Raw genomic sequence first — 16,337 nt, 5'->3', positions numbered from 1 at the left:
TGTATGAAAATTGTAATATTCGACATATACTGATAAGATGAATACAAGTCACGTTGAGCTCCTCTTGCATTTGCAGAAGTCAAAGGTAACTTGGGTATTACAAATTAAATTATGCTTTGTGATGGAGAGGGGCCGTAGTTTATTCATTACATTTTCCCAAAGCCATTAAAGTTTCCAACTGTGTCTGTCCTGATCACAGCCTTCAGCAGTGGGAGCCACATCACCTTCCTCTCTGTCTCTTGTCCTCAGCGCTCAACAGCGCACAGGACGGGAAATGCGGCACTGCCCCATCCCTGACAGGGGCAGGGATGAACCCGGGAATCTGTCAGGTCTCTCCGAGCTTCCTCGGAGTGGTAAAAATTAAAAGGAGGTACGTATTCTACATAAGCTACCACGAGGATAGGATCGGGTGGGTGAAACCGCTACCAAAAAACGTCAGGACTGTTCCTGGTGCAACATCGCAGGACACAGGTCACCCAATGCGACCTCCGCCCCAGCATCCAGCCCCGCCCCGACCTCGCCAGCCCTCGCTCCTCGGAGGGGAGAGGCCGCCTCCGCGCCGCCCAGGCCCACAGCGCCCCACCGATCGCCGAGAGGGTGGCGAGGGATAGTGGGCAATGGTCTCACCTCCAGTTGCAGTGCGTCCTACTCGCTGGATGCCCGGCGTTATCCGCTACTCAGCTCTTCCGGAGGCGCAGAGGCGGCTCAGACAGGAAGTCCCGCCCCTTTAAGCTCCGGCCTTGGAGGGCGTGGTTGCCGTGGGCCCCGCCCCCCGACACGCCTCTCAGAGGCGTCTGCCTTCCCTGGCTGGGTCCTGACCTGCTTGCCAGGTGAGATGTGGCTGGTTCTTTTCACTATTGACTCTTCCAACTTCCTTTCTCCTGCGTGTCTCTTCTTACTCTATTAAAAATTCCTTTCCTTTTTATTTTTCCCATTTCTTCTTTCGTCTTCCATTCCTTAATGTTTTCCTATTTTGCTTTCTTTCTTCCTTCCTCTCATTTATCCCATACTACTGTTTTAACAAAACAAAAATTGGAGATATAACTCTGGTTGTGCAGCTTTTTTTGCCAGACTTATACAAGGTAAACTGATATAAGTGATACTGTTTTTGATAACTGATATCCCAAACTAACTTCCCTCATTCTTGACATTCATTTACATATCATTTATTGAGGCCTTAATATGCCTCAGGAAATTGTGTTTCCATATCCATGAGGAACATATGATTAGCTTCATCGTACAGATGAGGAAGCTGAGCCTCAGAAAAGTTAAGTGATTTGTCCTCAGTTCACACAGCAAGAGCAGAGAGTGAAACACATTGACTTCAAATCGTTAAGGCTAAGAAAAAGTTTCCCCAAAATGAGCACCTCAGAAGCAAAAGTTTTTCTCCGACCTTCTGCCCTCCTGCTTCTGGTTTTTAATTCTCTCCCAAGGGGAGCCACAGGATTTAGAATCCCTCTTTCCCAAGGCAGGTCATAGAAACAAGAACCCCTTTTCTACAAAGCCAGACATAAAATCTAATGATCTCACCCTAAATCTCCCAGCTTTTCTGTGTAAAAATTCAATGTAAATTATGTGATTTTTTTTTTTCTGATTGTAGGTCATAGGACCCCCATTCCAGAAAGGGCCCTACCCAATATCCAGAAGGAAGGAATGATATAGAGAGAGTCCAAGAAGAATATAAATAGCCAGGCTTTGCTGGGTTTCTCCCTCAGTCTATTAGCAGGAGATTATACCCTTTTTGTCCAGTCATATTTCTCCACAGAAATTTTCTCCATACTTCATTGACCTTAAGCATAAAAATGGCTTTTTCCCCCTGTATCTTTGGGTTTTAGTTCTAGAGGCTCTGGGCTACATAAAACTATAGTTAAATAAATTTATATCCTTTTCTACTGATTTGCCTTTGGTAAGTTGATTTTCATCAAACATTCAGAGGCCAAAGGGGAAGTTTTCCGTTGGCCCCTGTAAAAGTCCATAGCCAGAGAATGTATGGCACAATGAGGTTGCATTATATGAGGTATAAGGGCTAGTCAATGGCCTTCAATGTATACTTTTCTTGAAAGGGTGGCCACATGATATGTGTGTGTGTGTGTACATAAATATGTAATTTATAATATGTAAAATCATAATGCAACGTGGAGCTGTAAGATGTCCTAACCACTTACTGGGAAAGTGAGTTATTTGGTTCCTCACTTAAGAAATGATTATTTCTCTCAGTTTAATCAAAAGTCATGATGTTGTTTGTCATCAACATGTTGCAAATGAAAATGTCTCAAATATGCATGATGTGATCTGTGGGTCCAATTCTCACACTTCATAAGGAGTATGAAATTTGTCTGATTTGGACACCTCTATTTCCCTATCAAATGATAATTTTGTCTTCTTGATTTTAAAAGCCTTCAGAAACTAGTTTTTGTATTCTTCCTTGTCAATCACCTTTAAAGGAATGTCTTGCCAGTAGCATGCTGATAAATAAGTCTTGATTCATAACCAATGACAATTTTCCAGACATTTGCAATAATATTATCAATTATCATTAAATCTTTTGTAAATGATCATGGTCCCACTGATTTGGCAAAGCTATTAAAATTAGCATAACCAGTTTAAAGTAAGATACATAAAAGATGGAATGTCTTATTTCTTTGAGTTAAAACCATTTGAGTTTCTTTTGTCAGATGTGCAAGAAGTCCAGTTTTTCTCTACAAGTCTCTGTTGCTACTTCACCATGCTTCTCAGGTAACTCAGTTTTCTCCGGTCCAAGGAGGCCATTCTGCTCCAAATGCCTTAGTGAAAGGTAATGGAACCTCTGCCACTGCACAGGAAGCCTAGTGTTCAGAGGTGGCTGTGGCAGTGCTGCTCACTGGTCCCATGCAGTCCAAAGGAACTTTTGTCCAGTACTGTGAAAGTCGTTCAGGTGGCTGCAGAGACCTCAGCACCTGATGTGTGTCTTAGGTTCCTAAAGGGGCATTTTTTTTAAGCTACAGTGACATCTGTAGCCATTGTTCCCAATCCCAGAGAACATCTGCTATGCCAAAGTGTTTGTGGGTGGCAGGGAATGGGTTCTGGCCTCAGCCACACACTGTGCCAGGACAAAGTCTGCTTCTTGGTGTAACGTATACCTCATCTGCATCCATCCCCTCCTTGTGCTGACTTCCCTCTTGGAGGCCTTGGTAGCCTGTCCTGTCAGCTGACCCTCCCCTACGAGACAGGTTCTAATTAGGCTACACCCCAAAATGGAAGAAGTGAGATCCAAAGCCCTAACACCTCCCCAGACACCAGACTGTACAGGAGAGAGGTCTGGGGAAGGACCACCAAGTAGTCTGCTCATCATTCCCCATGGGCAATTGTACCTAAATGCCCTATATGTGTAATAAAGAGGGACTAGCACAGGAATTCCTTTTCCAGAAATTGTGGGCATCTTTCTAACTCTACTTAGTCTTTGGAAAAGACTTCTTTAAATGATAGATCTTTTCACTAAAAAATTTTAGTTTCCACATGCAAAAACGTTTTTTAGTTGATTATTAAAGTGGATTTTGACTTAAAATAATTAAATTTACATATGCATTGGGCAGCTTCTCAGGGGTGGAGAATCTTTTTCTTAAGATTTCATAAGATTTCTTATGCTATCTTGTAAGATTTCATGTATAGCATAGGTTGGATGTGCAGCTATTGATTGGTTAAGACCTCTGACATGCTCCTGCAAGCCAACGGCTTTCCCAAATATAAGAATTTATGTCTCTGGGCACACTGTCTCATGCCTGCAGTCCTAGCACTCTGGGAGGCTGAGGCAAGAGGATCATTTGAAGCTGGAGACCAGTCTGAGCAAACCAAGACCCCCATCTCTACTAAAAATAAAAAAATTATCCAGACATTGTAGTATGCACCTGTAGTCTCAGCTACTTGGGAGGTTGAATCAGGAGGATTACTTGAACCCAGTGGTTTGAGGTTGCTGTGAGCTAAGCTGATACTATGACACTCTAGCCAAGGCAACAGAGTAATACTCTGCCTCAATGAAAAAAAAAAAAGAATATATGTCATAGAATTGTTATTCTTGGGTCAGTATATCATAGACTTATCCCTCCTAAGGGATGGGACAAAACTTTTTTTAAAACTAGGCTAAGCCCTCTACTTATGAATCATTTGTCTAACAAATCATGGTTGTGTAAAATATTTGATATAAACTCAACCAACTAGTCAGTTTGCTTTCTGCCTCTCCATCTTACAAAAACACCAAAAAACAGTAACTTGAGTTACTGTATCCCCCTCCAAATCTTCAATTTTACTATGTAAAATCTATCTTCCTGATATATCTATAAAAGAAATAAAATATATTCTGAATTCCATCCATGCATTTTCAATTGCTTTGTAATGTATAACATCATTCAACTATGCATAGAGTAAAAGCATTATTAGTAATACAGAGCTTAGGATATGTTAGGCGTTGTCCTGAGGACCTTGTTCATATTAACTTATTTAATCCTCCTAACAATACCATGAAGTAGATACTACTATTTTTCCCCCCATTTTCTCCATGAATTTGGGCATAGAGAGATTAAGTAACATGCCTAATGTCACTAACTAGTAAATTGACAGAGCTGGAATTGTAGCCAAGACATAGTCTTGCTTCAGAATATTTGATTCTGATCTTTATAGATCTTATTTATTAATTAATTCAATAAATGTGTAATGAGCACCTACTATGTTCAACACATTATGCAAACACTGTAGGAAATTCAACAAATACTGGCTCTCGGGAAGCTCCTAGTTTGGTTGTTGCCTTAATTAAAAACCAAAAACACTGTGATTACTCTTGTCAACCTGAGCCTTCCTCACTTTTCCCTACCCTCTTATCCATGGTGCTAGGGACTAGATTTTTATACCAGAACAACTGCCTGACAACAGTGAGCAAAATCTCAAACCTCAATTAAAGCTTTTTATTTTACATATTTGAAAACTGAAGTTCAGATAAGTGTTTTGTTTGAGATCACAAGCTTATTATGTCCAATAGAAAGGCAGGTCTCCTGTCCCTCAACTACTAAAATATGTTTATTAGCATGTACGTAAATTAAGCTTGTACAAATTTGATTCTATTTTAAACTTCTAAATGGAGATTTCTGTTCAAAAGCATAAAATATACCACATAGGCAATTATTATTTTATAAATCAAACAACCATCTATCATCATGCCATACCAAATCCTTTATAAATCTTGATATTCATATATTGGATTTGGTGACATCAGACAAAGAGAAGCTTGGTTATATTATGAGTTGGTAAAGAAGAAAAAACATTCCCTGCATAATCCAGATAGGAAAATGTTGATAGTATTAGGCTCCATACACAGTTATGATATTGGCATTTCAAACCAGCAGCAGCTATATCAGGTTTGAAAGTTAAAACTCGGATAAAATAACTATCGTAGCTAGCACTGTGCACTTACTATGTGTCAGACATTCGTCTAAGCACATTACATGGATGATTTTATATAATTCCCAGGACAGTCTGATGGAAGTGATGCCATTATCTCCATTTCTGAAATGAGAAAACTAAACTATCAGGAACTTAAGGAATTTCCACAAGCCTAAAGCTAGGAAATAGAAAAAGCAAATTTTTTTAGATTGGTATTTCCTGTTCCTGATGCCTACACCTTATTTCTAGAAGAGTGCAGATGGGAACTACACATTAAAAGTTTCCATTAAAAATTTAAAAGTAGTATAAAAACATACTATTCATTTTGGCCCTAGTCTGTGCTTCAACACTGTATTTGAATAAGCACATAGAAAATATTGTGCTAGGCTTGATGGAAAGTAATAGAATGAAAAGGCATACTTTCTGTCCTTAGGATTTACAGCATCTGAAGGATACAACAGGAACAAAAACAGTTACAAAACAAGCCCAGTGGCTGGCCTGAACAAGGACACATTCATGACGTACCAAGTCATTCTGCTTGATTATGACGTAGTCTGTGTGTAAAGAAGAGGGAGGGGAGAGAAAACTGGGAAGCTAGATTAAGGTCAGAAAGTAGAGTGTAATAAATGCCTCACTAAAGAATATGAACCTTATCTGAAAGGCCATAAGGTTTCATTGCAGGGAAATCACATGGTCAAAGTTAGATTTGGGGAAGATTAATTGGCAGTACTTGGAGGCCAGAAGCAACAAAAGGGATGGTGCTGGGAATGGAGAGGAGACTTATCAGAGGATATTATAGCACATTTTCCATTGAAAATAGATTGACTGTTAAAAAACACGGACAAAAGAAGAAGAGCTGACTTGTGTTTAGGATAAACACGGGGGGAGATGTGGAAGACGGGAGGAAGTGCAACTCAGAGAAGATAGACGTGACATATACTTTAAGACATATTGATTTTGATGAGCCAGTGAGCAATTAAAATAAGAATTTATATATTAATTCACGAATGATCATTTGCCAAATCTCTACTATGTATATATCCTTTCTTTAAATATTTAGGAGACACTGTAATCACCGCAGGAGTTTTCTAGTGCTTTTCTCATTTAACAGACAGAAATAAAGTATCATAACCATATTACACTCTATAAAACTTTCCCCAAACCAACATAATTGAAAAACTATCTCCTTCCTCAATACTAGTGTGGAGTATTTTACTTTCTGTGCCATTGGATGATGAACAAATATGAATATATATTCTTTTCTTCTCACCCCTCACCAATTTCAAATGTTAAGCCAGATCAGAAGTGGCTTATGAGCAGATAGTATTTTAGATATCTTTGAATCTCTCACAGCGCCTCTCCCAGATTAAGAATTCAGTAATTTTTTAATTGTTAGACTAGGGAGTACTTTTTTCTTTTATCCTCTGCAATATATCTCTTAGCGTTGTAGACCAGAAGGATCAGTAACATTTCACATCCAGAACACATGGCTACTGTAAAAGGAGCCAGAGAGGCCAACTGTACCTTGGACTGGGAAAAAGACAGCTGAATGATGGCGAGGGCTAGGAAACTATTTAAGGTCCCACTTTCAATAGCAACTGTTTTACAAACAGGAAGGGGCAGCATACACACTTTAGCAAAGGAGAACCCAAACAACAAACCCAAAGCAGGAACTAAGAGACCCAACAGCAGCACCCCCACATTAGCTGTCCTTAGAAACATTAATCCCATTCTGAAAGTCAAATAAATCCCTGTAAACATTAAAATAAAACTCAGAGGTCTAATTATTCTCTCTAAGAATTTTGCTTTTTCAGGTATTGTATGCTTGATGACTATTCCAACTGATACTGGTATAAGTATGAAAAGTAGGGTGGACACAATTTTCGAAACAGGACTATGAAATGTCCCCGATAACCCTAATATCTTACTGTATATATGACAATTGATAGGCATCAGTATCAGGGCCAATAACGTTGAGGTGCAAGTCATCAAAATGGCCAAAGTGACATCTCCTTCTAGAAGCAGAGAAAAGAGATAGCCCCCACCCCCTCCTGGGCACGTGCAGGTCATTACAAATCCAAAAACTTGGGCTTCAGGCAATGCCAAAACCTGAGACAAAAGAAATCCACAAAATGGCATAAGAAAAAACTGTGTAACTGCCCCGAGAATGATTGGTAAAGGTTGCTTCCACACTGTTTGAAACACCTGTAATTCAATCTTGCAACCAAATGCACATTTATTTAGCAGTATCACCGGTAAAATAAGCATCAGGATATTTCTGTCAATATGCAATGATGCCTGGAAAAGACTGTCTTCTATTTGTTTGAGCACTTTGACTCTGACATTCTTTACTTCGTCAATGAGTCTTTCTTGCCTACCTTCAGAATCCCAGAGTTGAATGGTCAAATTTGTTTCCCCTTCTTCATCTGCCACCAGCTTTATGCTAAAGATGGTAACGTCCGATGAGGTCTTGGTCACGTCCACTACTTGCAGCTTGTCAGGATCTTCTAGTAGCACAAAGAGGTGGCTGGAGTTAGGCTGTATTTCTTTGTAGCTTGACCTTACCGTGATGATTTCTTCAGTCTTTGTGAAAAATAGTATTTCAGTCTTCTCTAAAGTCAGAAAATTTCGCAATGACTTCCTTGCTTCAGTCAAAGACAGAAAAAGCAAAAGTAGGATAACAAAAAGTTTTCTAATCATTTTGAAAATTTAAATGATCATATATGGAAAATCAGTTTTTAAAAACTGTAGAACATTCTTTGTACAGATGTCCAGCGACAGTCTGAGATAGGGGTTGGGTAACAGTTGTTTGTGCTGGATCAAAGTCCAGTAGGAGGGACTGCTGTACTTGTCAAGTATAAAGCTACCTGGTGAATGACATAAACTGTTTAACTTGCAGGTAAGAAAATGAACAAGCCATGCCATTTATCAAGTTCAATGCATCACAACAGAAACCTAATCTCTTTCCTCCTGACTGGCTCATTTCTGCTATGAAAAAATAATCTTATTTACTGATATTTAAAACATTAGTGTCATTTTTTAGTTCTCTTTCTTGCTATGAAAAATTTACAGTAAAAGCAGTCAGGATCCGTATGATAGCGAGGAGGCCGGGAGGTCAGTGTTACTATTTTATTCACTGAAATCAAAATCAAATATTCACTGAGCATCTGTTTGTCTGGGGCACTGAGCTGGTCGCCGGCTCTCCCACAATGATCATATCAGATGCAGTCTCTGCTCTCCTGGAACTTACCTGGGTTACTTGTTATCATTAGTTATAAAACTACACAGGCCATACAACCGGCCTTGGCAAAACCTTTAGGTTGCTAGTAGCTTTTCTATAACTCTAAAGGTGACTATATCTGTCAGGCAAAAACTGAAACTACTTTTGGTGTTCTTCAGTAGGAAAATAATTTCCTGGCTTGCTAGCAGTAAATTGTGAAAATAGGGAAAGTAGCTGACCGGTAGCATGGCCAAAGTTATACCCTGGTTAAGGGGCCACTGCCACCAGACACTTGAACCCTGACACAAGGGGGCAATGTTAAGACATTACATTAATTCTAAGCTCTTTTTCCTTCTTTAAAATACTACTTCCTACTCACAGTATGGGCATAAACATTCCATGACATGGGTCATGTCCAAGTGTGTCATGTCCCTTGGTTGCCAGAGATAAGGAAAGGCATCAAAGTTTTTGGACTTCAACCCCAGGACTTACACAAACAGGGGGAAGGTGCTCTGATGCTAAGCAGACAGATAAACAAAAAGCTAAATACAACTATCTACTATTAGTTAGTGGCTCATCCCTGTCATCCTAGCTCTTTGGGAGGCCAAGAAGGATAGTCTGAGGTGAGGAGTTTGAGACCAGCCTGAGCAAGAGTGAAATCCTATCTACAAAAACTAGAAAAATTAGCTGGGTGTCATGGCACGTGACTGTAGTCCCAGAAGCCCAGGAGTTTGAGGTTGCATTTAACTATGATGATGTCATTGCAGTCTAGCTGAGGTGACAGAGGAAAACTGTGCTTCAAACAAACAAAAACTATCTATTATCGAGCCTACAGATTTAGCAGTCTCTGAGCAGATAGCCATTTCAACAGATCCCATATGACTGCAATGCAACCTGTATTAAATGTAACAATAGTGTCTGTTAAGTACATTAAGTACATTTGGTGCTCAAAAATTGTCAAAGTCATTTTTATCAGACATTTTAACAATTTTTTAAAAATTCTGTTACTTATGGAGGTTAATTTTTAATGAAACAGACTTTAGAAATGATAGATTTTATTTCCATGTACCACATTAAGGAAGACAAGCTATGTATACCAATGGTGAGATTAGGAAATTAAACTAAACTGTTCACTGATTTTTTTTAAAAAATTTTTTTTTAGTTAAATTGCCAGGGAACTTCCCTATTTTAAAATTACAAAAAGATAACAAACATGTAATAGAAACTTCTTAAACCAAAGTTATATTTATGTGACTATCTTGATTCATAATTTTTGTTGCCTGAGTCACAGATGTGAAGTGTGTCACTATTTTTCCCTTAAATTCTTCTATCTGCTAACTTTTTTCTTCAGATTCTCTAAACCCTCTCCTTACCTAAAAACTATAAAGAATAAACCTTGGAGAGTCTAGGGGAAAAAAAATCTGATAATGTATCATTCACATGTACCCAGATTCTCCAAAAATTTCATTTGAAAATGCACTTTTATGGAAAATGTATGTACGTATTTCAAAATCTTTTTAAGGATAAGACATTAGTTTGAAAATAGCTCCTTTATTAGAGCAACATGAATTCTGCTCAAATTGAAGCAAAAATAGACATCAAATTTATAGTAAAGCTGGGATAAACGAGATCATTGACTATGAAAAATTTGAGGACAACGTCCCAATGAAACCAGCAGTGTACATACAGATAATTCACTAAGTTTACACAAAAGAGTATAGTTGAGCAAGTTTTCCAGTTAAGAGGTGCCAAATCTGTTGCCCTCTGATCCACTGCAGACAAGGGTAAAGCTTTCAATGGAAATTTTAAACAAGCAGGATCAAGATCCTGAAGCATTTCTTCAAAAAAACGTAGCAGAAGATGAAACATGGCTTTACCAGCATGATACTGAAGACAGAGCACGATCCCTGAAGTGTCTACCAAGAGAAGTGGTCTTGACAGAAGAAAGATGGACTGGTCAAGAGCAAAGGTCATACCAACAGTCTTTTGGATGTTCAAGGCATTTTGTTGTTGACCTTCTAGACAGCCAAAGAATAGCATCTGCGTATAATGACAGTGTTTTGAGAAAGTTAGCCAAAGGTTTAGCAGATAGATGACCAGGCAAACTTTACCAGAGTTCTTTATTATGACAGTACTCCTAATTCATTCCTCTCACCAACAAGGGCAATTTTGCAAGTTTCAACAGGACATCTTTAGATACTTACCTTACAGTCCTGACTCGTCTCCTTCAGTCTAGTTTCCTAATCTTTAAAGGACACATATTTTTCTTCAGTTAATAATATAAAAAAGATTGCATTGATGTGGTTAAATCCCCAGAATACTCATTTCTTTAGGGATGGACTAAACAGCCAGTCTTACTGCTTATAAAAAGTGTCTTGAAGTTTTTGGAGTTTATGTGAGAAATGAAGTTTATATTTTCTATTTTGATCGATTTTTTCAACAAATTGAAGTTTTCTTGTATTGCTGCCTGATTAAACTGAATTCATTTGTGTCATAGTTTTATTTCACTATCTGAATTTTAAACTTCTTCACTGCTTTCTAGGTTTTCTCCTTAAAATTTTAGTTGTCTGCAAGCAGGTAGAAAGATATTAGAGTGGGATGGGGACAGTCAAACCCTAAAATTTCATGAAGTACGTTAACTGAAGGCCCTGTAAGAAAGCCCAAGATATCTGATTTCAGAGTAATGTGGAAATAAGAGCTTAGGGACTAATAGTTCTCTCTCACGCCTTGTTCTCTGTAGACTATTCATGTTGCAGCTGCTGGTCCCTAATACTGAGGATGCTATTACCTGTGTCTCCCCCAGACTAGTTTGCCCCGCTACCTGGGACATGACCTAACTTACTACCCTTAAGCCTACTAATGTAGGTCTAACCCCCTTCTTCTTTCTCCCTTGGTCTAACTCAATCACTGCCATCCTTAATTCCTATCTTCTCAATCCCCATAGTTTTTTCTGGCATAGTTTTAGTTCAAATCATGAGACATAGGTTGATCATCTTAGTATAAGTAATGCTAATGAATATTAAGGTATTAGTTTGTTTTGAAATTTTCTGGTCTCTAGGAATATATATATTAGGCCACCTACCTCTACTCTTATAGTTTCTGGTAACAGCTATTAAACAGAGTTATACTTAACTATCTACTACTTTGGCACTTGCACTACTTTGTATTATTAAGTACAGGCATCCCATGTTTTATGACACTCTTATTTTACTGTGCTTCACAGATACTGCATTTTTTATAAATTGAAGGTTTATGGCATCCAGCAAGTCAATTTGTGCTATTTTTCCAACAGTATGTACTTTGTGTCTCTGATGCTTCTTTCAAGATTTCAGCTTTTTTGTCATTATATGTTATTGGGATCTATAATTAGTAGTAATCTTTGATGTTACTATTAAAAGTTGTAGAAATAGCAAAAGAACAAGAAGTATAAGCAGAGCCTGAAGATGTGACTCTATTGCTGCAATCTTGTAACAAAACTTGATGAAGAACTACTTCTTCAAAAGTGGATTAACAAAAGTGTTTTCTTCAGATGGAATTCACTTCTGGTAAAGATGCTATGAACATAGTTGAAATGGCAACAGAAGATTTAGAATACGCTACAAAATTCATTGATAAAGCATTGATAACTCCAATTTTGAAAGACATTCTAGTGATAAAATGCTATCAAACAGCACTGCACATTACAAAGAAATTTTTCATGAACTGAAGAGTCAACTGATGAGGCAACCTTCACTGTTGTCTTCCTTTAAGAAATTGTCACAGCCACCCAATCTTCTGCACCTGCCATCTTGATTTGTGAGCAGTTATCCATATCAAAGCCAGAATCCCCACAGGAAAGATTACCTCTTGCTGAAGGCTCAGATCGTAGTTCTCATTTTTTAAATAATAATGTATTTTTAAATTAACACATGTGTATTGTCTTATCGACACAGTGATATTGCATATTTAATAAGTCTAGAGTATAGCGTAAATACAAGTTTTAACACACCAGACCTTAAATTTGTGTGACTCAATTGGGAAATTTGCGTTCTTATGTTGTTTGGAACAATATCCACAACACCTCCAAGTTATGCCCATATGTATGCCCCTCTCCATTGTATCCATTATGGCAACTGGAAATATATTTTTATATTTAGTAGGTGCTCAAATAACTACATTCATGAATGAATGTATGAGCAGGTGATAAAAACTGGAAATTACTTCTACTCCTCACATGAAAGTAATATGAAGAATTAGAAAATAGACCAAACAAGCATTCTGAGTTTATTCCATTAACTACACCTGAAACTACTACACATGTCCATGACATTTATAATAGAAAAGAGGAAAAGAACAGATAGAACCAATTTCTATTCCTGCTGAATTTTGTTGGGTACAGATGAAAGATATCAGTTAGAAGCATTCATTTGAATTGGTAAAGATTTGGCATGTTTTTGTCTTGGTATATATAGAGATAGCAATGAAGTTGAAATAACCCATTTTTAAAAAAAATTTATAATACACTTACACTAACAAAAAAGATGAATCTTATTACAGGAAGTCTTTGATCAGAAATATGTCCAATGCAGATAGATGACACCTAGAAAAACATTTCCCTTCCTAAGCCTGACATTCTTCATTAAAACTTTAGAAGACTAATTTAGATAATCTCTAAATTTCTGTAATTCACATACATACAACAACTGATACATCATATTTTAAGTAGATAGTAAACCTACACTTTGTCTCCATGGCGGCAGGCTTGGCCATATGATTTCCTGAAAGTTAAAACAATTCATGTATCTCAGGGCTGAAATTTCTATCATCTCTTCTCCCTCTTCCATAAGAATAGCAAAGTCCCCCAAAGGGGTTGTTCCTTCAGCTTCAATCCTGGGATCTTGAAATGCAGATGATGTGGAACAGTGCTACAGACAACCAACTGCTGACATTAACCCATCAGGAAATATACTTTTGTTTTTATTACGACAGCATAACCTAGTAAAAGCTAATTAAATAGAAGAAGGTGCTAATAATTGAATTTCAGTTAATATTAAGACTTGAAAACACAAAAAGTCAAATTTAATAGAAAACTGATAATGTAAAAAGTAAAAGGGAAATAAGCTAAAACACAACTTTTAAAAATAATAGTATTTGTATAACAAGATGTGGACTTGAAATGTACGTATAAGTTGCCTTCTCATTTCTGCCTTGAATTACTGAACAACTACTCTAAGTAAGAACTGACATCTTTCAAAAATTGTTCTTCATCATTAAGATATTCCAAGATAATAGTTCCACCATTATATAAAGGACAATCCTCTTTGGCAATCCAGGTTTCCAAAGTTTGATCCAAGGGTAAGGCTTCTCCTGAAGTATTGTGACATAACCTCAATTTCTGCAAAGGGAGAAAAAATAACCTCAATTTCTGCAAAGGGAGAAATAAATCATACTGTAAACAACAGGCTTGTATACAGGTTTTAGAACTTCAAGATCTAAAAATTTTAGGGAAAAATTATTAAAACTAGATGTTACCTTAGCTGTTAATTTGTTATTGTCATTTTTAAGATTGGCGAGAGAGGCTGCAGAGTCTATGACCCGCCCAATGCTCCATCGGTGGCAAAAGAACATTGCTTTGCTCTTCTCTTTGCTGCCCTTAGGTAAGAAAACCTGAAAATAAATTCTTTCTGTCTGTAAAAAAAAAAAAAGGTTAAAATACAGATTACATATATGTAAAATAGACATCTATTTTTTTCTGATGACATCCCTTCCTCTCCTTAAGTCAGAAGGATTGCCCTGTAACAATGCATCTCTAGGTTGGAAATGGGTCATAGTAGCCCAGCATCCACCTACACGTATGGGCATATAGCCATGATTCTGGCTAGGGTGGTCTGTGCAAAGACAGGCATGTGTCCTAAGTTAGGTCAGTCAGGGATTTCATGTTCCTGGGATTTTATGTTTGAAAGCTGAGGGGAGGAAGAGTTGTCTTTTTCCTCATTTTATTTTGTTTTCCCCTCAGAATTTAAAATCTTACTGAATTAAACATCGTGTTGCCTAAAGCTAAATTCCACAGCCCACAGCCATTCCTAAACCAGTATGAAAAAAAGTCCCCTTAAATGGGAAAGAATGAGGCCAATACCGTGTTTCCCTGAAAATAAGACATACCCAAAAAATAAGCATTTGTTCAATATAAGCCCTACCTCAATAATAAGACCTAGTGATGGCCCTGGCTATGCAGTGTATCTGCATAGCCATGCCCTTCATTTCAGCTCAGAGCCGTAAGGAAGACTGGAATACCTTTTATCTGCCATAACTCCTTTCTCTGAGCTGTTTGCACTTGCTTGGATGCGTGTGTGGTAACCACGGTCACAGGCATCCTGCTGTACACATGCAACCAGCTAGGGGAAAGGAGTTCCTGCATCACTAGAGCCAGCCCCACTAACAAGGTCGGCTCCCCCTGTCAGGTTCCAGAAGAAGATAACTGTATTTGAATAAATATAGATTGTTGTATTATACTTCATAAAAATAAGACATCCCCTGAAAATAAGCCCTAGTGTGTCTTTTTGAGAAAAAATAAATATAAGACAGTGTCTTATTTTTGGGGAAACACGGTACAGAAAAAGACAAGAAAACACCAGGACTATTTTAACCTAAACTGAATGCCTGAATTTGGTTGTTCCCTAAGACCACATCAATCTGTCATTCCCCATTATATGAGGGAAAAATATTGTTTTGATTGTGCTGTCATAGTTGCCATTGAGTTTTTGTCACTTGGAATTGAGAGATTCCCAATGCATATAACACTTCTTTTTGTGTGAAAGACTTCATCTCATATGTAGAGACTGCAGAACTTCAGAGAAAAAAGAAACTTAAAAATCAGAAACAAGGCTAGGCCCCTGTGGCTCATGTGGCTAAAGCGCCAGCCACATACACCTGAGCTGGCAGGTTTGAATCCAGCCCGGGCCCGCCAAACAACAATGATGGCTGTAGCCAAAAAAATAACCGGGCATTGTGGCGGGTGCCTGTGGTCCCAGCTACTTGGGAGGCAGAGACAGAAGAATTGCTTGAGGCCAGGAGTTGGAGGTTGCTGTGAGCTGTGATGCTACAGCATTCTACTCAAGGGCGACAGCTTGAGGCTCTGTCTCAAAAAAAAAAAAAAAAAGAAATTAAAAACAAAAACCCCAAACCACATTTCATTAACAATAGCAAAGAACTTGGAGATGATTTGTCTAGTAATCTATACATTATCTGCCCCCTTTTAGAGTATTTTCTTGCTTAATTAACAAATGAAAGAAGTTAAATATAGGAACAAAAGGTGCTTGGCCTTTAGTCTTCCCCTGAAAACTGCTTCAAAAAAGCGTTAGCTTTATAGATCAATTCCTCTTAAAACAAACATTTTGGCACAACTGGAGCTCTTGAAGTTGAGTAGGAAAGACCACAATTATTTTAAAAAATAATAGCTTCTATACAACTCCTTTCTCAGCACTAAGGAATTTAGACTATTGAAGACCTAGTCGAGTGTCATTATTTTAGATAACAACCATTAAGAGAAAAAATATCAAGTCATTAGAAACTCAAGCTATAAGCCAACTCTATAACCAAATGATCCCTGCCCCAAAAGCAAAGAAATAAGAACACGAATATAAAGGAGAAAATCTTATTTTTTTTTTGTTTGAGACAGAGCCTCAAGCTGTCCCCCTGGGTAGAGTGCCGTGGCATTACAGCTTACAGC

The 16,337-nt window shown here is 38.0% G+C and overlaps 2 protein-coding genes across 3 annotated transcripts in view; both read right to left on the bottom strand.

The window, feature by feature from the left end:
- Nucleotides 1-4,004: 4,004 nt before the first annotated feature.
- On the bottom strand, nucleotides 4,005-8,181 carry LOC100963883 (sodium/bile acid cotransporter 5-like). The gene has a single exon (XM_003782521.3). It carries the CDS (start codon nucleotides 8,107-8,109, stop codon nucleotides 6,802-6,804), a length of 1,308 nt encoding a protein of 435 aa, XP_003782569.1. The 5' UTR covers nucleotides 8,110-8,181; the 3' UTR covers nucleotides 4,005-6,801.
- Nucleotides 8,182-13,712: 5,531 nt separating this feature from the next.
- The window catches only part of ZFAND1 (zinc finger AN1-type containing 1), an 18,338-nt gene continuing 15,713 nt past the window's right edge, over nucleotides 13,713-16,337 (bottom strand). For both annotated transcript variants that reach the window (XM_003782519.2, XM_023517698.1), the window contains exons 7-8: nucleotides 14,141-14,296; nucleotides 13,713-14,003 (exon numbers count right to left, since the gene is read on the bottom strand). In XM_003782519.2, coding sequence (XP_003782567.1) covers nucleotides 13,833-14,003; nucleotides 14,141-14,296 — 327 coding nt within the window. In that variant the 3' untranslated portion in view covers nucleotides 13,713-13,832. The remainder of the gene's footprint in view (nucleotides 14,004-14,140; nucleotides 14,297-16,337) is intronic.

The sequence above is a fragment of the Otolemur garnettii genome, unplaced genomic scaffold (assembly GCF_000181295.1).
Source record: "Otolemur garnettii isolate 467f Iridium unplaced genomic scaffold, OtoGar3 scaffold00004, whole genome shotgun sequence".
NCBI lineage: Eukaryota > Metazoa > Chordata > Mammalia > Primates > Galagidae > Otolemur > Otolemur garnettii.
The sequence above is the reverse complement of the archived record's forward strand: the minus strand, read 5'-3'. Positions and strand labels throughout refer to the sequence as shown.

Coding starts and splice junctions, on each gene's coding strand:
- LOC100963883 (XM_003782521.3), bottom strand. CDS start 8,109: ATGATTAGAAAACTTTTTGTTATCCTACTTTTGCTTTTTCTGTCTTTG.